The sequence below is a fragment of the Clinocottus analis genome, unplaced genomic scaffold (assembly GCF_023055335.1).
Source record: "Clinocottus analis isolate CAN_PGR_092001 unplaced genomic scaffold, fCliAna1.0.p SCAF_2, whole genome shotgun sequence".
NCBI lineage: Eukaryota > Metazoa > Chordata > Actinopteri > Perciformes > Cottidae > Clinocottus > Clinocottus analis.
Window position 1 is genome coordinate 22,084,942 of NW_027175931.1, and position 20,157 is coordinate 22,105,098.

The window sequence follows — 20,157 nt, forward strand, 5'->3', positions numbered from 1 at the left end:
ACTATGCCTTGTGACGTACATGAATTACAATGAGACAATAGGCTGGTGCAATAGGCCTCGGGCATCCAGGTTTGGATGACAAAGAAGCAAAAGCAGTCGTATAAAGACATCATATGGTTCCCTAAAGCAAGGGCTATTCTCTTTACTCCTGTCTGACCGAGCTCCCACACCGGCCCTCCCATTATGAGCTGAGTAAACCTCCCTAATAGGGAGCGAGCGCACATAGTCTCTCACCATCAGAGTAGAAACAAAGGGAGAGAGGTGCCACATAGATCAGTGCGACTGCTACTAACTGGCCTGTCACAGGGTGCACTCATCTCTCGGTGACGTGAATAGAGGGATGACTCACCGCTTGCAGTGCAAGGAGGGAAGAAGGAGAGAGAGAAAGTGTGTGCGTTCGTGCATGTATGTATGTATGTATGCGCGTGTGGTTGGTCAGTTTGTTTGTTATCTGTTCACAGAAACAGATTATTTTTGTTCACTGAAGTGTCTGTTGTGCATATGTGCGCTTTCACCTTTTGCCCTAGTATGTACTGACAGGGACAGCGTGACACAGTTACAAAGCCAGGATGATCCGGTTTACACATATTTTTCAGGATTGGCTCCATCCTACACCAATTTGTATATTCAATTATGTATTTTTAGCAGCTAAATGTGTGTAATTGCTTCGTGTTAACGCATGACAGCCTCCTCAATACAAACAGACAATCTCATAAAATGCAGTGCGTGTAAGGCATTTTCCCTTTTTGATGTGTGCCTCAGAGGAGGGGCAAGGGATGTTAATTAGTGTGGCCATCAAGTCTTTTCCTGCAAGCTGTCCTCCTTGCCATATGGAGAGTTCCGTATGTGAGTGGACATGCCCTTCGTGACCCCCAGTGCTCCAAGGGTGGTCTTTTCTGGCTGTCTGCAAATGTAGATCTGAGGGCTGTATCACTGGCACCCAGCAATAGACCACCTGATAAGCTTGGTGACTGATGAGGCAAGTCAGCATCAGGACCACTGGGGGTTTATCTGACTCGGCCTGCCAGTGATTCACATCACTGTGGATGATTCAGTCTCTGGTTGATGGCTGAAAGTGTCATCTAGTTCCACTCGGCTTATTGAGCCTGATAGAGATGTGCCCTCCCCGCCCCATAAAAGCCAAGACGGCTTTTCTGGCATCTCGACAGGGAGTTCAAGAGTGTGGAAGTGCCTGTCTGTTAGTACGTGCTTGCATACATGCACCTGCCTTTGTTGGTAGCCATTTTGCCAGTGACTTCATGCCTTTTCTCTCTGTTGGATACCGGTTGGTCAGTCAACCCATCTGCCTACTTGTCCCTTATCTCTGATGCCATAGCTGTGAAACACCTCATCTCATTCCTGATGGTGCTGGTCTATTTTCTATCAGAGGGACTTAAGGCTGTCATGTCCTCTGTGCCTGAAACTGAGCAGCCAGGATGTGCAAGGTTGAACATTTGACATTGTGGTGAGGGGGTATCCATACTGTCAATGTGTAGTGGGGTATAGCTCGACAGAATTCCAATGACGTTGACTTTTAGGATGCTCTACTGCTGCAGTAGACATTTTCCATAATGTGTCTTCAAACATTAAGTGTATATAAGAAGTGGACGCCTTAACATCACCAATGGTTTGTTGTTTGGAAGTCTGGAGTTGGCTCACCAAAGTCACCATCTTGGTTTTTGAAGCGACCAAAAGGTTACAATGAACTTTCATGAACTGAAAATGCTAAAAAAAACGAAAAACAAAGACAACATGACCAGTCTCTGCAACAGAGACTGGTCAATCCGGAGGTTGGCGCCTGGTAGCAAATTACATTTTTCATCACATATCTGTTCAAGACAAGTTGGACTGTTTTTACTCAATCTCAAAAATCTAAATGGTATCATTAAATGTAATTGTTGCTGCTGGGCTGGTTATTTTATGATGGGAAAGAAGTAGATTGTAGCTGTCAAAGAGAGGCAGGAGACGCAATATTGTTTAAAAAGACACTCTCTAGAACGATAGTATTGCTCTTGGTTGTACACATGAAAAAGTGCTTAAATTAGGTGTTAAGAAGATGAAAAAAGAGTTCACACCCGGCTTAGATCTTCACCTCCACACAGCTGGCAAATCAAAACGTGAAATGGATGTGAATATTGCATTGTAGGTTTCATAAAGTATCAGAAATGGCCGGACATAGCCAACTCCAAATCCCCCGTCAGAGGTTTGGGGGGTTTCGAAGCTGTTTGACCGTTTGTCTCTCTGTTAGAATTCTTCAGTTTAGTGAAATCTAGACATAAGTCTAGATTTTACAATGTGTGGGAATTAAGGCATCCAAATTCTTACTGAAGGCAAAGATTCAAAATAACTGAGACACTTTGTAGAAGAAAGTATTTGCCTCATTGTTACATTAATGAAGCAAATCCACTTTATATGAAACTGCATGGGTTTGGGCCTGCATGGGTTGTATACATTAAGATTGATCCTCATGTGCACAGTTGTGGGGTGGTTGCATGTTTCCTCACACCCAGCCCCCTTTTGAACAAAGCTCATTACATATGGTTTACATAATTGGACCTCAAACATCAGGCACATTAGCCGCATTAGCACATTATTTTTATACTCTCTGCCACCCCCACCTCACTCCAAGTACTCGTACACAAACATGTGCGTAGAGACGCACACACAGATAAGGTTCATTCACAGCTTCTGCAGCGAGTAGAATGACTGAGCTTGTGACTCATTCTCTCATTGCTGCGTTGATATGAGGGGGGGAGGGAGAAAAGGTAAAGAGGATGATGGAAGATGATGTGAGGGAAGGGTGTTTGAAAAACTGATTTCTTATATATATATTCTTCCCAGTTAATCAATGGAGGGATGTCTGGAGAAACGGGATGATTCCTTTGTCTACTCAGCTGTGTTTTGTATTTGTTAAATTATCCACATCACTGGGTTTCTGAGGTTAGCTTCTTGTTACATGAGGAGACAGTGGTTTTAGAGTGGAATCTTCATATCCTGAACAGAGCAAAAATGATTTATTATTTAAAAAAATCCGGCCCCTGTGGTCATGGCACTTCTCTGGGTTTGTCTGTCTAAGAGGAGCAGCAGCAGCAGCAGCAGTGGGATGTTTCTTTAACGAGCACAAGCATGAAGGTTACTGATTCCCTCCCCTCTTGTAAACGTCATTTATGCTGGTGGGTTTAAAAAGAACCATGTGGATGCCTTAAAATATCCGCAGTTCAAAGTTTACAAACACCGTTAAAAACGTATTGCTATTCTTTATTGTACAGCTTACTCCCTCTGACTCTGGTTTGCACACAGATCAACACTGAATGCCCTTTTCTTCTTTTTCCACTTGATCTTCTCCTCTATGTGCCTAGATTGGTCGTGGTCTGATGCTAAAGGGCATGTCGGTGAGAAATCGCCCGGCCGATTTTGAGCGTGTACATCCGTGGCTTTGTAATCAGCTAATAGAATGTTACGGTTATTGCAAATTACCGCTCGTTTAATTGATTGAAGGTCTTTCCTGCCTGCAAGAAAAATGGGCCATGCCGCGCAAAAAGAGAACCATTTGCCACAGTGTCATCACTAAGGATGAAGGTTAGGTTGCAATTAGTACTTTTTTGTTTTACTGACAGTTCAGTACTTAGCCCCTTCCCCATCTTTGGCAGTAATTGTTAACCTCTGTCCGTCCCCTGCCTATCCTCTCTCTCCTCTTTATTTGTGGATGGAGACAATGTATTAGCTCTAATTAATAATCAAGCTCGCTTCATCTTTATAGGCTCACAGTTCATCATGTTGCCATTGAGAGCTTATTGAGAGCTCCCATGTGAAACCACACTGTCTTTCTACCTGTCTCACTCTTGTCCTTACTGTCTACGTGCCCTTTTTGATTTTCACATCCTTTTCTTACCCCAGCCGGTCTCTATCCAGCGTGTCTTCTTTTTATTCAGCATATCTAATTGAGGGTTCATTTGCACACCAGTTTAATCCTGGAAATTTTGCTTGGCTTGTCGCACCGTTATTTTGGAGACTGACAAATTTCTATGGTTTGAGGTATTCTTTAGAAGACCTGTGCAGAGTCCCACCCCGCGTTATAACCCATTGCGCACCTGTTTACGTGGCTGTATGAGTGTGGACATGTCTTTCCCTTTTTGATAAGTCTCTCCCTCTGCTTTTTCACCCAACCTGAACCATTGTCCCTGTCTCCCCGTGGTGATCTTCAACCCCCTCTCGAAACAGACACGCCGCACCAGTTGATACTGTCGGCCTGCCCAAGGGAGCGTGGAGGTGAAGACGGGTTATGTGATGTTGACGGTAGATGATGGTGTTCCCAAAGTGTTGCCCAGCCTCTGTTTACACTGCCAGAACGGGCAGCTTGTTTGCGGCTTTTCTTGGCTCAGTGGCAGCCTGCCGTTTTCATGAAGGACTGATGTTTTTCCCGTGGCTGCTTCCTCTGGAAGGCTGGCACTCCACGGCCACGTCAGCACAACCAATGCTCCAGTTGACTCAGGCGGAGGGAGGGGGTGGGGGGAAGAGGATGTGGCCTTTTCTATCTGATATCTGTCAGCACTCGTGCGTCAGCCTGATGTAAAAGAGTGGGTGTTTCTCCCCCCCTCCATTCTCCACCCTACCTCTCTTTCTCTGGTTGATGTGTGTGGCTCCCTGATCCTCCCTCCCTCGCCTAAGCTTTCCGCTGGTCCTTTCCTCCCTTCGCTCTTCAAGGCGGTACACATGAAGTGTCTCATTCTAAACAGACAAACAATCGAATGTTTTATGCTAATGTAATTTCATTAGATTTCCTGTTCGTCATCATCGACTGAAATTGCCTTTATCAATCATCAACAGGGAAAAAAAGATTTAAGAACATTGTATGTTTCAAAACACACCGTGATGCAAACCCAGTTTTTGGAAACGTCAATATGGCAAATTGATGTTCAAATAAATCTAGTCCAAGCCTGAACCCAATTATATTTTGTGTTTCTGAGATGATTTTCATATTATTGAATAATGGTTAGCTCTGTCAACCTTAGAAACATAGTGTGTCTCATTATTGAGTCTTGACAACTGTACCTGAGTTGTTATGTGTTCAGGTGTAAACTCAGTTGTCAGTTTATTAGGTACACTTCGCTAAAACTATTGCGACCGCCCTACGGTAAACTATGATTGGAGGGTGAAGTTTATTGAACTGTTGAACGATGCTACGTTACACTGAGAGGTGTTTCTAATATTTAGTCATTTTATTTAGGACAAAAAATAACCAACTTTCTTTTTAACACATTACAAACCAACAACACCACAAACTTTGCTTTACAAACCGTATCAGACTGCATGAGCTTATCTGGAAACTTCCTTATTCACTTGTTACTCTCCCCCGAAAGGTGGAGCCTGGACTTCAGCACCTGGGGTGGTTGTACGAGACGTTAGGAATGGGAGGTTTCAATGTGCCATTTCAAAGCCAGCCTCTGTAGTGGTAGGCTCATTATAGCTGCTCATTTAGAAGTAAGTGCCTTCTCTCTGCTGACACCAGCTTTGATCAAATGAAGAGAAACTCTTCCTCAGGCAGGCTGCCGGGAGGTCAGTATGTGTTGTGGATCTTTTTGCTCTCCTGTATGACATCTGGCGTTGGGGCCCCAGTGTTTACATCTTATATTTGTAAGAAGAGAAATGTGTGAATGTGCAAACTTAGCACAGAGTTCCCTCTCTTTCTCTCTCTCAGGCTTTCTGCTGAGCAGTCACTTCTCTGAGCTGAGCTAATCCGTTGCACTGGCCCCTACAACAGACCCATGCAGGGAACTTTGTTGTTTCTCAGCACTTTTATAAAGTCGCCTCCTTGCATTTGCCATTAATAAAAAAAGGCTTTTCTTTGCATTTTAAAGTAAAAGAAATAGAAATTGATAATACAGCTGGTTTAGAAGAGTGAATCCGCTGTAGGGATTGTTCCCCGACAGATTTGAGATTAGCTCTGGTGAACACCTGCCAAGTGTTATATGCCAAAGGTAGCAAGATGAGAGGAGTAATAGTTCCCCAGATTTATGGAAATAAAAGCCAATGTTTTATATGTGTAGAAGGTTTAGCGAACTTGAAGAAAAGGGAAAAAAAATCTATTTGATTACAAATTCAAAAGCACTGACTTCTCTATTTTTTTTTATAGACATCCTGTTCTGACAAATTCTATTTCAATTACTATGTTTAACATTCTGTCAGGTGGTGCTTCCCCAAAGCCACTAAGCCTTCTGGGTAATTCAGTGTTTAGAGTAAGCTGCTGTACTAAACTGATGTTAAAAAATCTAATTATGAAAACGTTTGTTAGTTTTGCCCAGACTAGAGCTGGAATGATTCAGGTCAGACTCGGGGCGCACTACTACTTTCAACATATCACCCACAGATGAAACAACTGTTAGCCCTCAGGGAAAGTGTTTCATCTATACTCCTTCCTTCTTTACAGGTCCTGCTCAGGTTCCCATGATGTCTCCAAATGGTTCAGTGCCTCCAATCTATGTGCCTCCTGGATACGTTTCACAGGTATTTATTCCGTACGAGTTCCAGTGCAATGTTGCTGATTGGCATCTTGTCGAACTCGGAGCAGCTTGGATATCTGTTATCTCTGTCTGTGTTCCCTCTTCAGATCATAGAAGAGAACGGAGTGCGGCGGGTTCTGGTTTTACCTCAGCAACCAGAGTTCCACCCAGGGGGCCACTCCCCTCTCCACCACCCTCCACCTCCGCCCCACGCCCACCTGCCTGCCTTCATCCCACACCCTGCCATGATGCCCCCACCACCCCACCTGTACACAGGCATGGCGGGGGGCGTGGGAGACATGAGCTCTCAGTATATCTCCCAGTACCATCCGGCTCATATCTACTCAGAGCAGGGTAAGTTAGCGCCAGTGGTCCAGTGGTGCTGTGGCTGTATTGTTATATTAAGACATTATTTATTTGTCCGCAGCACTTCATTTGCACAATGGAGTTTTATAATTAAGACCTGAGTCAAACTGTCTTCCCGACTCTTTATCTCAGTACCACCTTGTTATTTATATCCCCTTTGTAGAAACTTTGGAGTTTGCCTTTTTTGTACCAGTTTCTATGTCAAACTGGTCTTTAGCGTATTCTTGTCTGTATCTCCACTAACTCACAAGTCTTGTCTTTTTGTCCCTCCAGTCTCTACCGATCCTCACTCCCAACACGGACGCCCGCCGTTTGTTCACAGAGACGACAGAACTAGCAAAACGTATGAGCGTCTGCAGAAGAAACTGAAGGACCGCCAGGGTGGTTGTGGAGGAGGAGGAGGGCAAGTGAAGGACAGCCCCCCCCCTTCGCCACAGAAGACTTGCAGTAGCCCCCCGACAGAGGACATTCACAACGGTGTTGGAGGGAAAGGACTGGAGGCTGAGCAGAGGCAGCTCAGCCACGCAGTGGTCGGCCCTGACAAACAGACAGGCAGGGGCAAAAATGGAGACTCAGGAGGTAAGAAGGTTAAAGTGTAGAGGTTTGTTGAAGTTCACGATCCGGCTGACGCAAAGCATTCCCGGCATTTTCCGGATGTTAGGAGTGTGTTGTGTTTAGGCGCTGAGAATAGTACCTCATTAGCCGCTGCAGCTGGTGGCAGTGAGGGATTAGCAACACATCTAATGTTATCCTTGATTACATGAACACTGTTCATTAATCATGGAGTTTTGACACAGCTTTTGACAGTGGAGGGGAAAATTATTTCACCTTATGACCTCATGAAGGTTGAAGAAATTTAAGAACATGAGCAATCTGACAATTGTATTGGGATGTTCAAAATCATGCTGTTACTTTTGGTAATTCCTGGAGAAAAGGGAGTCTTTTGCATTTTGTTAGAGATGGGCATACAAATGTACCTAATTGGCAAGCCAGTTGAGAACCTGGAAACCTGACAGCAACCCTCTCTGGATTGCATCAGTCATTTTAGCTGCTATGCATTGGTCAGCTCTTGTGAGGTTACCGTTGCTATTCAAATTCTTGGCATCATGTTATCCACAGTTCAGTTTATCTGCCGGTTCTCAATGTTAATCTGTCATATTGACTTTATAAAGACAAAATCCCGAAGGAACATTTACGGGCAGAGATAAAAGTCAGTTTTACACATTTAGATTGAAACTGCACTTTATTTATTAAATAACATAATTGTTTCTTCTTAATTGTTTCATCTAATGAAGACAATGCTGTTTTTTAATCCATATTTCTCTTCTCAGAGTTGGATGAGGAAGCTCAGGCCCTGCAAGCATTATTGAGTACCATCAGTACCCCAGTGGTTAGTATTCACTCCTGCTATCTCCTTTTATTGTTTTTATTTATCTTAGCGATACAATTTGGATGATGTTGTGTGACTCTATTAGCGCCATGTTCATGAGAACTCGTAATGATGCAAATGCATTGCATCATTAAACACTCTATTAACATCCATGATGGATTCTTGCTGACATCTTGCTAGTGGAGTCAAACCTGCTTACTAGCATCCATGTGGGGATTTCTATTCCCAAAGCTGCCACCAAACAACAATGCTTGCAGCTAATAAAAGGTTGGAGTCCTTTGCTAAACAATTACTTAGAGCTCACACTTTCGTGGCAGCATGCTTATCTTTTGAAAATAACCAGTGGTATAATGATGTGGAATAATAGAGTTAAATCAAAGAGGAGCATAGCTGTTTTCATCAGTAGAACTACAAATAAGTTGGAATTTGTCATACACTGTCACTAAGGTCCGAACTCTTTGTAAAGAGAGTGAACCGGAATCAGAAAGATGATGGTTAAGAGATATCCAGGGAAGCTTGTGATTTCTTTTCTGAAACTTGATTCAGGACCGATTACACATATGCTGCTCTATGGACTCTGGTTTAGGGTAGCACAGTTGAGAAAAGTAAGCGTATTTTGGTGGTTAGAGAGACACAATGTTCTTTCCGAGTCCAGGTTTTTTTTGATGGTTTTATGTGTACTTATCATGACCCTTCAAATCTTCACATGATAGGTATCAGACATCCAGGCCAGAGAAGCAGTAGTGAGCTGGGTTGCGCCCACCAGGCCAGAGAGTGACAACGAAAGCGTGCAGGACGACCGAAGCCCCCCGGAGCCCTTCAGCTACGAGGTCTCCATCTCATTTAGCGGCAAAGATGGGAAGTACAAGAGCATGTACTGGTGAGCACTAAAATCGAGATGCTACAACTCCTCGAACAACATTTGACATGGATAGTTGTTTGAAACGATACTAAAGAATTTTTTGTTTTTGATGCAGCGGGGAAGAACTAAGTGCTACTTTAGAAGACCTTCGACCAGCAACAGACTATCATGTCAGGTTGGCTCAACCTACTGCCTGCTTCTGTTTGAACTACAGTGTTAAAAGCACGGTGGGACATGTAACTGTTTTGTTCGTCTTTCCTCAGGGTCCAGGCTATGTGTAACTGTTTACGGGGAAGCCCGTCAGAGGCTGTGAGCTTCACCACTTTAAACTGTGAGCCGGATCCGCCCAACGCTCCCAGGAAGTCCAGTGGGACCAAAAACACACTGGTACTCCAGTGGAAGGTAATCCCAAATAAACCAACAGTGTTAGCAGCTGGTCCTCAACAATTATCAACCATACAGATGTGGTAGAAAGCAAGCAACAGATTAATCAAACATTTAGACCAATTTCTCTTGTGTGCCCAGTAACAATACCGAGGTAAAAAAAAAATGTGTTTGCTAATTGGGAGCCAAAACGCCTTGAATCTTGTTTTGTTTGGTACCGCACGCACGCATACATACACAAAAAAATGTGGTTCACAATCAGATTCCCCATTCTTTAACAACTATTGCTGACATCCCCTTCACTGTGCTACTTTACCTTCTTTGGCTTCGTTAAAGTTGCTCAAATGCAAGCAGTAAAAGGTAGTGGTTACACAGATCACCTCCCAGGTGTAGGTGTAAATGTGTGAGAGTTAAGCAAAGCACTTTAAGCACACTCGTGCATGCTCAGCACTGATTTAATTAAAACTTAGAAGTGTATGCTCACATGGATGCACATTATTTGTTATTCGTAGGGCCGTAAATGGCTTCTTATTAATTAGCGGCAGCAATGGGAAATGTTTAGCACAAGGTTTCAAATGTAAGTGCTGTGGCTCAAGCCATCCAAACATTTTACTTTGGATCTGTGTGTGTACATTTAAAGTCAAATAAATAACTAGACATTGGTTTGTACATTAGTGGTAAGTGTATTTTATAAAATATATAATAATCACTCAATGCATGGTTTATCTACAGGCTCCATGTGACAATGGTTCCAAAATCCAAAACTACATTCTTCAATGGGATGAGGTAATTTTTTGTATTTGTCATGAAGGAAATGTTGATCACCGCACTCACATGCTTTATCTGGCACTAAGATACCAAGTTATTAAATATTATACTCAAACGATGTTGTCTTCAGGGTAAGGGCACTGAGATCTATGATCAGTGCTACTATGGACCTCAGAAACAGTACAGAGTGACCAAGCTTTCACCAGCTTCAAGATACTCCTTCCGCCTTGCAGCTAAAAATGACATGGGTGTAAGGTAGGCACTCAAGATCAGCCTCGATTTATTTCCTGGATGGCACCCTCCCTGTTGTCCATTTTTATGTTACTGTTTCTTCCATTCACTGTCTCCATCTGTGTGTGCATGTGTCTCTCACTCTGTCTCTCCTGTCCCTTTCTCCCATTCTCTCCCATCCTCTTGTTCTGTCTCTCTCTTTCTCTCTCTCTTTCTCTGCCCTCCCCAGCGAGTTCAGTGAAGTGGTGGACCTGTTCACCTCATGCAGTGTGCCATTGCCACCCTTCCCTCCAGAGCTGGAGATGACGGGGGTGACCTGGCTGTGTATGAAGTGGCAGAGGCCCACTAGCTCTCCCAAGGAGGATGACATCTACTATATTTTGGAGATGGAAGAGGAAGGCTCGGTATGTCTCTCAGGCTCTTTTTAAAAGGAAAAATCTGGTCATCTGGGATTTAGATGCACAAATGACCTGGCAATAGGTGGTGTGGTCGCACGGCCATCAATAGAGGGCTGTATTGCCAAGTTCATCTCTTTGACTTGATAGCATGAAATATATATGCTATTGACAACGTGCATACACAGTTTTCACATTTTAAAATCTATTGATCATAAATAACAGACATACAATTCCTTGGTTGATGTGCATTCTTGTGTAGCAACTTGGTGCGTTTCGGTGAATTATTTATTTCAACCGAGCCCAGAGGGAAAATCAAAACACTGTTTGCACTAAAAAGTTATGTGACATTTATAGCTAGTTACTGTCACTTCTGTCTGAACCGCCTCAAGCAGCAACCTGCAGACACAATGCCTGCCAGGGAAAACACAAAACCCATTCCCCTGTAGCCGTTTGTCTCCTGCAGACCACTTTATTTTCTTTGCAACAATGGTTGTCTTGTAAGTCATTGCTCTCTTGCTTGTTTTCATTTTCCCTATGTCATTTGTCTCTGTCCCAGGGATATGGCTTCCAGCCAAGCTTTGACGGCGACGAGCTCTCCTGCACCGTCAGGAATCTCCACAGGAGTACCAAGTACAAGTTCAGGGTAAGGGAGTCCTGTGATGTTTTCAGTCGTAGTCGGTGATCCGCATGTTGCATTTGAGCTGCAGTGGAGTGTATCTGTGTGGAGGGGACAGGCTTTACACAGGGGGGTGCTCAGGCCCACAGTGGCCCTATGACTCATCTGTTTGCAGGATTCTGCCAGCAGGGCGGTGTGCAACTAACGGCATAAACAGAAGGACTCCACTGCTCATCACATGCCTGGCCCCAATAAGAAAGCTAGTCAAGCAAATTGTTTGAGCCGAGGTGGCTTTGTGACCTGAGTTTGTGGACAGGCAGGGTCTTTCTCGCTATGTCACTGTTTCTCTCTTCCATCTCCCTCCTCTCATTTTCTTATGACTCAGTCTGACGTTCTCTACTAAATTATTTCTCTCCTGGGGATTTGACTATTTTCTACATGGCTCTGATGAATCACAGGTGACTATCCTTCACCTGTTTCAGACAGACCATGGCGATGAGGACACATGATGCTCCTGATAAAAAAAAAAAAAGATTAGTGGAACTCAAGAGAATAAAGTTGAAAGATTAATAGATTAGCTAGAATATTAAAGGCCTGGGTTATATCTAACTACTTTTTTTTAGGGGTTACATGTGAGTATACTTTTTTTTAACTGCCATTCTTCCTTCTTGTTGGAAATAGATTGATTAAATATATTTTTTCTTTTTAGTTTTGCTTCAGAGCTTTGATTTGGCAAAAACCCACAACACATCTCATGACATGTTGGTTAATGTTTTTAGAACCTTTACAGTTTTAGGGCAGGATACACACTTTACAGCACTGCCAGGGTTAGTGGTTCAGTCCTTCAGTAAGGCCATTCATGCTCTATACATAAGCAGTCAAAGGCGCTTCAATTACAAGTACTTTAAGGTTTAAACTCTGCCTGTGACTGACAACCCTGGCTGACATCGGCATATTCAGAGTTTGAAAATTGTTCTTACCAGTGTTTGTGCCTGTGAATAATTATTTTGTGTTATAAATGTCTTTTAAGGGTCCAGTGTGTAGAATTTTAGAAGGATCTATTGGCAGAAATAAAAAAATATATATGGTTAAATAAATATAATTCTAAATATAGTTACAATCTGTTTTTGTTAGCTTACAATGAGCCCTTAATATTTACAAAGTTGAACAGTCCAGTAGCCAAGAACGGACACACCAAAAACTGCTTCTCGAGAGGGCCTTTTGTGTTTTGACGTTACCTGAAGGCCACCGTAGTTCTAGGTAAAGGTGAGCAGAAGAGGAATTCAGGTGATTGTAATCTGCAACCTCACCGTTAGATGGCACTGAAACCTCTTTAAAGAATAAGGCGGCTAATATTCTATATTTTGTATGGCCTTTGTGTAGCCTATGTGCCTTAGATCTCCATTGCTATTAAAAGCAGCAACACAGAACTCCTCAAAATGATAATGACAGAAAGGTTTTGTGTTTGTCCAAATGATAAAAATGTTTATTAGTCAGTATCCAGACTCCCTCCTTCTCTCATTTCCAATTATCCAGTTGCGCGGTATGAGGGAAGGCTGGGTGCTGTGCAGGTTTGTCTTGGTACAGTAAGTGGATGAGCTGTACTCGGCAAGCTCACACAGATTTCCATATTATCGCAATATTTGCAGCTGTGCACTGAAATGCAAATGGCAGTAAAGCTTATTGCTTTGTTTTTTGATTGCAGTGCTTGTGGAGTCTGGTGTCACGTTTTTGAAATTTGTGTATAGATTGCAGGAACTGAATCTTTTGGATAATATGGTATTTGTCTGTGGCCATTATCGTTGCAGGCAGAGAGTGTTATACTCACTCTCGGTGATGCCTCCATTACACTCCTGAGTCTAGGAAGTGCTTGTCATCAGGAAACATAATGACCTTTATTCACTGCCCTCATTGACCAGCTATGCAAACAGTGGCCACTATCCCAACTGAGAAATAATATAACTCCTCTCTGCCGGCATCTATTTCGTTCCTCCAGGTGGCAGCATACAACTCAGAGGGGAAGAGTAACCCCAGCCAGGTGGTTGAATTCATCACCAACCCCGACAGACCCAGCAGTCCTTGTAGGCCTGTCATCAGAGGAAAAGTCATGCCAAACAGCTTCAAGATGGCCTGGGGTGAGTGTCTTTCCGACTAATTTTCAGAACTCCCCCGTCTAAAATGTAGTTCACAATTTCCCTGTTCTCATTGAGCCCTGCCTGAGCACATGTGAATCTGCTAGAAACCGATGACATCTCCAGTAGTCTGTACTGTAGATGACTGACATCTCTCCCCATTCAGGCATTAGCATGAATCCTTCCGACACCTCATTGGACAAACGCACCACTCGCTGCTGTGCTTTGATTTCTGCTTCCCGTTTTTAAAATGAAAAAAAAAAATACTGTCAAGCTCTAAAAACATTGTCAAATTGCTCTCCGTTTCAACCAAAATTTGTTTCGGAAGAAATGTTATGGCTGTAAAAGGCCTCCGTCTTTGCAAATTATCTACGTTTCTGAGTTTTCATACTGATTATTTTAATACATATTAGTTTTATGAGGCAACATGTTCCTCTATTATCTGCCCAAATGTCATACTTGATTGATATTCTTCAGTATACATCTTTCTGCAATTCATTATTTCTAGATTTCCAGACATAACATTAGTGAAAACAGAACTTGCTGGCATTGTCTAGTTGAATAACTTGTTTAGTGCAGTTTGATAATTTTTTTTTTTTTTTTTTTTGTAATTTAGAACCCCCGAAAGACACTGGTGGAGCCGAAGTCACAAAGTATGTTGTGGAGCTGTCTGAGGGCTTAAGTGGTAAGTTGCAAGTGCTGGTTATAGAAATGTTTAAATCGAAGGGAAAATTGTGTTTTGGGGTATTGGAAGCAATAGTTTGATTAATTAAAAATATTTTTCAATTTGTTTGTGTTCAGGCTTGTCATGGGAGCTGGTGTACTCGGGGCCAGCCATGGAGCACGTGTGTGAAGGCTTGAAGCCTGGCTGCTCTTACCAGACGCGAGTTTACTGCATGAGCGAGGGGGGGCAGAGCCCGGTGAGTCATTCTGCCGCGTACACAGCCTTGTGTTTTGCCACAGGGAGTCTAAGAGTTCGCTGATCAGTTACAATTGTATTTGCTTGCAGATATCATTCAATTCGCCTGCTTTTTTTGTGTGTGTGCCAAGATTATTCTTAAAAGTAGTATATGACGCAGATTTGATTAAAACATTTTGTCTAACTTAAAATGATTACTCCATATACACAAACAATATGCAACTAGACACTTTCCCCTCATTTGCTACTGCAGTGCAGTCCACAATAATGTAACGGTACAGTATATTATGCAGTGCCAGAGTAGGCGGCCATGAATCTCAACGTATCCCTCGTTTGATCGGATACATTTTACATGAATTCTTCTAGATAGGCACTCTATTTATGGGGAAGTTTAATAGGAAATTGTCATTCAGCCAGTGTCCTATGTTGGGAGATTAGGCTATGCTTCCTGGTGTGTAAGAACAAGACAAAGCCCACTAATCGATTAACCCTCCCTGCATGTGTCAGAGGATGTTTTTCTTAATTAGTTGAGTTCACAGACGCTCTTCATTAATTTCTTCTTGAGCCTTTAGTGCATGCGTTTATTCATGATGGGGCTTGTGAAGAACCGTGACTCATGGTAGCGAGATCCTGTTTGTTGGCGCAGCACAATGTGACATAACACTCACATGTTTTCCTTGTCACAGTAAAGTTGTGTCTGAAAAATTAAGACCTTTTTTTCTTTCTCGCCAGTCTAAAAATCCAGGTCTCCACATGCCGGTGTTATTTAAACGATGCATTAGCATTTCTCTCCTTTCTTGTCTGTTGTGGCCTGGATCAGTCTGATAAGCCGGTGAAAATGACAGTTTGTAACCACTGTGTTTATGTTGTGTTAGTGAGAAAGAGAGGCGGGGATGAGATTGTAAATTAGTTTTTTTGCACTGGATCTTAATTGGTGTGTTCTCTTCCCTTGCAAGCTGTCGGAGACCCTGCAGGTCCAGACTCCCGCGGTGCCCCCAGGGCCCTGCCAGCCCCCTCGGCTGGTGGGCAAGCCCAAAGCCAGGGAGGTGCAACTGCGCTGGGGTGAGTCATTCTTCTTCAACTCAGATCTGTGTGGGATGCATTCTCGCTTCTGTTGATGCATTTGTTTGTTGAGCAAACGACCTCAAAGCAGTGAGCTTTGATGATGCAGTTTGTTTTAATTTGCTGTGTGTGTGTACTGTATTTTTATTTCTTGGAAAACCCTTTTTTTTTTTTTTTTAAAGTGTATTGATTTTATAAATGCACACATTTCCTAGGTCCCCCTCATGTAGACGGAGGCAGCCCTGTGTCCTGCTACAGTGTAGAAGTGAGTGGGCCACAGGCTGAGGAGAGCAGGGAGGTTCACCAGGGTCCTGAGCTGGACTGCTCTGTGGGAGGCTTAATGCCCGGCAAAACCTACAGCTTCTGGCTCAAGGCAGCGAACAAAGCTGGGGTGAGAGACTGTCAGCACTGATCTATCAATAACGGGGAATTGTTGTTTTCTCCTGCTACATGCTTCAAAGTCAGAATTAGTGAGATTTGGTTGATGTATTGTTATTTTTCTGCGTGGATAGTTTGGTCCTCTATCGGAGCGCTGTGAGGTTACAACTGGCCCCGGAGCCCCTGAGCAGTGCAAAGCTCCCTCCACCACATGCAAATCCCCCAGCTGTGTTGTCGTGAGCTGGGAGGTAAGACTAGCTCCACTTCTATTCCCCCACCGACACATGAATTATAATAACTCGTGCGTCATTCTGAGGATATTTATTGGAAAAGTCGCACAGAGCTGCATTATGATTCAAATGCGTCATCAAGTTAAGTGCTGGTCGGCATTCTCATTGCTGTTTGTCTTCCAGGCCCCTCCTTGTAACGGAGCGTCGGTGACAGAGTTTCGTCTGGAGTGGGGAGCTGCTGAAGGCAGCATGCAGGTGTGTTACAGTGGACCAGGGCTCAGCCATGAGATGAAGGGGCTGCTGCCTGCAACCAATTACTTCTGCAGGATACAGGTGAGCACTTGTGAACATGAGTTGATTGGCAATGATTTAGAGAACATGTGTGAACTTTTTGACATAATGTTCTTCTCACATCAATGCAAAGAGATGAGTCAGTCAATATATTAAGCAACGGCGTGGCAGATGATGATACATTTTTGGGATAAGCTGTACTGGTTGACAGAGGTTTCATTCAGTATGTCACTGCCTGTTATGATTGACTCACCTAATGCTTGTTAAGAGCAAAATTACCACGATTTATTATCTCACATTACAGTTGGTTCACTTGTTAACTTATCGTGATCATCATTCTGATATAGCAGCAAGTTAGACCATGTTTATATTCTGCTGTTGCACTGAATTAATTTTTAGACTGACCAATTGAGCCAGCAGTTGTGTAAAAGAAGAGACAGATTCTGGCCTTAAAACACTGGCTGTATCTCTTGGGTATGATTCAGGATGAAATTTCAGACCATGCTGTACTCTTGCAACCGCTTTTGTGGTCCAAAAAAGGAGATTGTGGAGACACTAGTTGCTTATGGGTTATGGGTTATTTCCCTCACAGTACAGGCAGTTCTCGTACCCAGACACCTCTAAAATATCACACTCTGGTCAAGCAATATAATCAGACCTCCATTATAATAGTGGATTTTAATAATATATTACTAATTGCAATAAAATAGTTTTTGTAATGTCTTTTTTTTTTTTTTTTTACTTAATGGTTTGTCTAGATAATAAAAACATTATACTCATTAGAACCCATAGCAGTTATGTTTACATTGTAATGCCCCCTTGTGCTTGAACATGGGCATTACACGGGTGTCCTTTCACATCCCAAGTGACTTGGTGTTGGCTTAATTAGCTGTCTCTCTTGTCTTGCGGTTGTGCAGGCTGTGAATGTGGCGGGCGTAGGGCCCTTCAGCGAGGCAGTGTTGTGCCAGACGCCCTGCTCCGTGCCCGCAGCCGTCAGCAACATCTACGCAATGAAGGAGTCTGCGCTGCGAAGGTACGAGACTCCAGTTGACGCAGATGAAGACGAGGAAGATGAGGATGGCGGTTCCCGGCCGCCACCCCTCTACTCACCGTCCACTTGCCTGGGCATTAGCTGGGACCCCCCATGTGACCACGGCTCCGAGATCACTTCCTACCTGATTGACCTGGGCGAGCGCCAGCCCATCGTTGTTGATCCCGTCACCAAACACATCATTCAGCATCTGCAGCCCGACACCAGCTACAGGTCGGTGCTTCCTCATCAAACTTTAAATGCTCAAAATGCTGCATTACGCTTGTACTACACAACTTTGAACCTTTCAGACATCAATTAGAGATATGAGTTCTTAAACGAATGTGATACAAATTGACTGCACACACACCACTCACTGTGTTGCTTTGTACTAAAGGGAACAACCTGCGCAAAATGTGATTAGTTAGATTTGTAAATGCAGGTTATTCTGACCAAGGGCTGACTGCTGTTTAGAAAACATTGATTTTTACAGGACACTTAAGCTATGCAGCGTTCTAAATTCAATTAAATATCCGCCGTGGATTCATTTTTTAAGAAAGTCATCCAAACGGATGTATTTAATACTGGTTTGATTATATGAAGTTTAATTTTTAAGCAGAGGTGTGGCAGTTATGCAGTGCAATCTGGAGGCTGTACAGTGCCATGTTTTTTATTCTTTTGGCTCAACATATTGGACTTGCAATGAAACGAAGACTGCGATTGAATTAAAGCTCTGACTTTAAGCTTTTTATACAGGATGAGTCTGTTCAGAACCAGATAAAGAGACTAAAAAGCATAAAATGTGGCGCTGAACATCAATATCTGCCAACTAAATAAAATTCTGTTCATGCCTCTTTGACAGTGACTGCGGTGTTTCTGCTCAGGTCCTTTAATGTCCATCCAGCTCTCTGATGATCTCTTGTCTGCTTCTTCCACAGGATCCGAATCCAAGCCCTGAACAGCCTGGGAGCAGGCCCCTTTAGTCACACCTTTAAGCTGAAGACGAAGCCCCTTCCCCCACAGCCACCGCGCCTGGAGTGCACTGCCTTCAGCCACCAGACCCTCAGGCTCAAGTGGGGCGATGGCCCAGCCAAAGCCACCACCTCAGACGCCCTCCAGTATCAGCTGCAGATGGGGGACAAGAGCGGCAGGTCAGTGGCCCATTAGTTTGACGAGAGGAAGTGACCTGACAAGAGATAAACCGATAACAGAGGAGACCGGTGTTTGAGCAAAAGCTTCAGATGACTGTACTGATGGGGGCGGGGTACATAGAGTGTCGTTAAAGGCAGGTGGGAATTTGAGATGTGCGTTATCCCACTGGTATGTTTCCTGACGGTCACTCATTCCGTTTCCTTTTTGTCATGTTTTGCTCATTAATTCCTTTCTGTCTCTCTCTTTCTCTCTCTCTCTCTTCATGTTTCTGTCATTGCAGATTTATATCCTTGTATAAAGGACCATGCCACACACACAAAGTCCAGAGGCTTAATGAGTCTACCTCTTACATGTTCCGCATCCAGGCCTTTAATGAGGCGGGCGAAGGGCCCTTCTCCAATGTTTACACATTCAACACCCCACGCTCTCCTCCAGCCCCTGTGAAAGGTAAAGTGGCAGTCTTTTCTTTCGTCCTTTCTCCCTATCTCTCTTAATATATCTATTTATATCTTGCTATAGCTCTTTCTCTTCCCGACGTAGATCAGCTCTTATTATCTTTACACACACGTACTGCTGACATACAGACAGCCAGCGTGCTCAGACTTGAACCTTCGTGGACCCAAGTTTGACTTGCATTTGATTAAGACCCGGCAGCTCGAGATTCACTTGTCGGCTGTCATCACAAGTTGCCTTGTTTGGCACTGCGCTCTGCTCTCAACCAGCCTGTGCAAAGCCTCCCTTGATCCTACACATTGAAGTCAGTAATGAGGACGTGGGTTTTATTCTCAAAGCGGCGCCTCTCTTTATTCAAGTAGTCATATGGCAGTTTGTCGGCTTTACTCGACAGTGTTTGTCTCCCTACACAGTGAAGTGGACGCTCAACCATTAACTGTTTGAATTTGTACTAAGAGTTTTGACATCATAATAACAAAAATTATTCAGATAATCCCGGCTACTGTGTTTTATAATGATTACCACACCGGGGCACTTACACCAGTTCAAAACAACCACTTAGTGCTGTTGTTTTTGCTTCAAATGCCACCTTCCTAAAGAAGAGCATGGCTCATAGTTATTATGACAGTCTGCTGACGGGGGACATAATTCACTCTTTATTCATCAGCTGAGCTAGTGCACATACCAAAGTGAGTTTTCTTAAAGCAAAAGGTGTTTGTAGCAGGTGCACTTTGAGTAATCTGTTTTTTTTCTGAATTATAACTCTGAGGTTTTTTAGATTAAACTGTATGAGTTCAAACCAAATGGGGGTGTGGCTATTTTTTTCTAAAGCTGTGGCAGCATATACCACTGATACTATTTCAAACTTTACAAGCGCTGTTGTCGGCAGATGTTGTTGTCATTTATAGTGGTAGACAGTAACTCCTATTCCTCCTCATTAAGAAACTTCTCTTAATGAGATTGATTGATCTCTTTTGATGTTGACATACTGCAGA

General features: G+C 43.4%; 1 protein-coding gene across 3 annotated transcripts in view; it reads left to right on the forward strand.

Moving 5' to 3' along the window:
- Window positions 1–20,157, forward strand: part of fndc3a (fibronectin type III domain containing 3A) — a 39,019-nt gene that overhangs the window by 15,045 nt on the left and 3,817 nt on the right. For all 3 annotated transcript variants that reach the window (XM_068584625.1, XM_068584626.1, XM_068584628.1), the window contains 21 exons: window positions 6,428–6,504; window positions 6,608–6,854; window positions 7,140–7,445; window positions 8,198–8,256; window positions 8,970–9,136; window positions 9,234–9,293; window positions 9,382–9,520; window positions 10,235–10,288; window positions 10,401–10,525; window positions 10,731–10,905; window positions 11,456–11,542; window positions 13,512–13,650; window positions 14,264–14,332; window positions 14,449–14,567; window positions 15,523–15,628; window positions 15,844–16,019; window positions 16,141–16,254; window positions 16,420–16,569; window positions 17,445–17,791; window positions 18,496–18,708; window positions 18,990–19,156. In XM_068584625.1, the coding sequence (XP_068440726.1) occupies window positions 6,428–6,504; window positions 6,608–6,854; window positions 7,140–7,445; window positions 8,198–8,256; window positions 8,970–9,136; window positions 9,234–9,293; window positions 9,382–9,520; window positions 10,235–10,288; window positions 10,401–10,525; window positions 10,731–10,905; window positions 11,456–11,542; window positions 13,512–13,650; window positions 14,264–14,332; window positions 14,449–14,567; window positions 15,523–15,628; window positions 15,844–16,019; window positions 16,141–16,254; window positions 16,420–16,569; window positions 17,445–17,791; window positions 18,496–18,708; window positions 18,990–19,156 (3,096 nt within the window). The remainder of the gene's footprint in view (window positions 1–6,427; window positions 6,505–6,607; window positions 6,855–7,139; window positions 7,446–8,197; window positions 8,257–8,969; window positions 9,137–9,233; window positions 9,294–9,381; window positions 9,521–10,234; window positions 10,289–10,400; window positions 10,526–10,730; window positions 10,906–11,455; window positions 11,543–13,511; window positions 13,651–14,263; window positions 14,333–14,448; window positions 14,568–15,522; window positions 15,629–15,843; window positions 16,020–16,140; window positions 16,255–16,419; window positions 16,570–17,444; window positions 17,792–18,495; window positions 18,709–18,989; window positions 19,157–20,157) is intronic.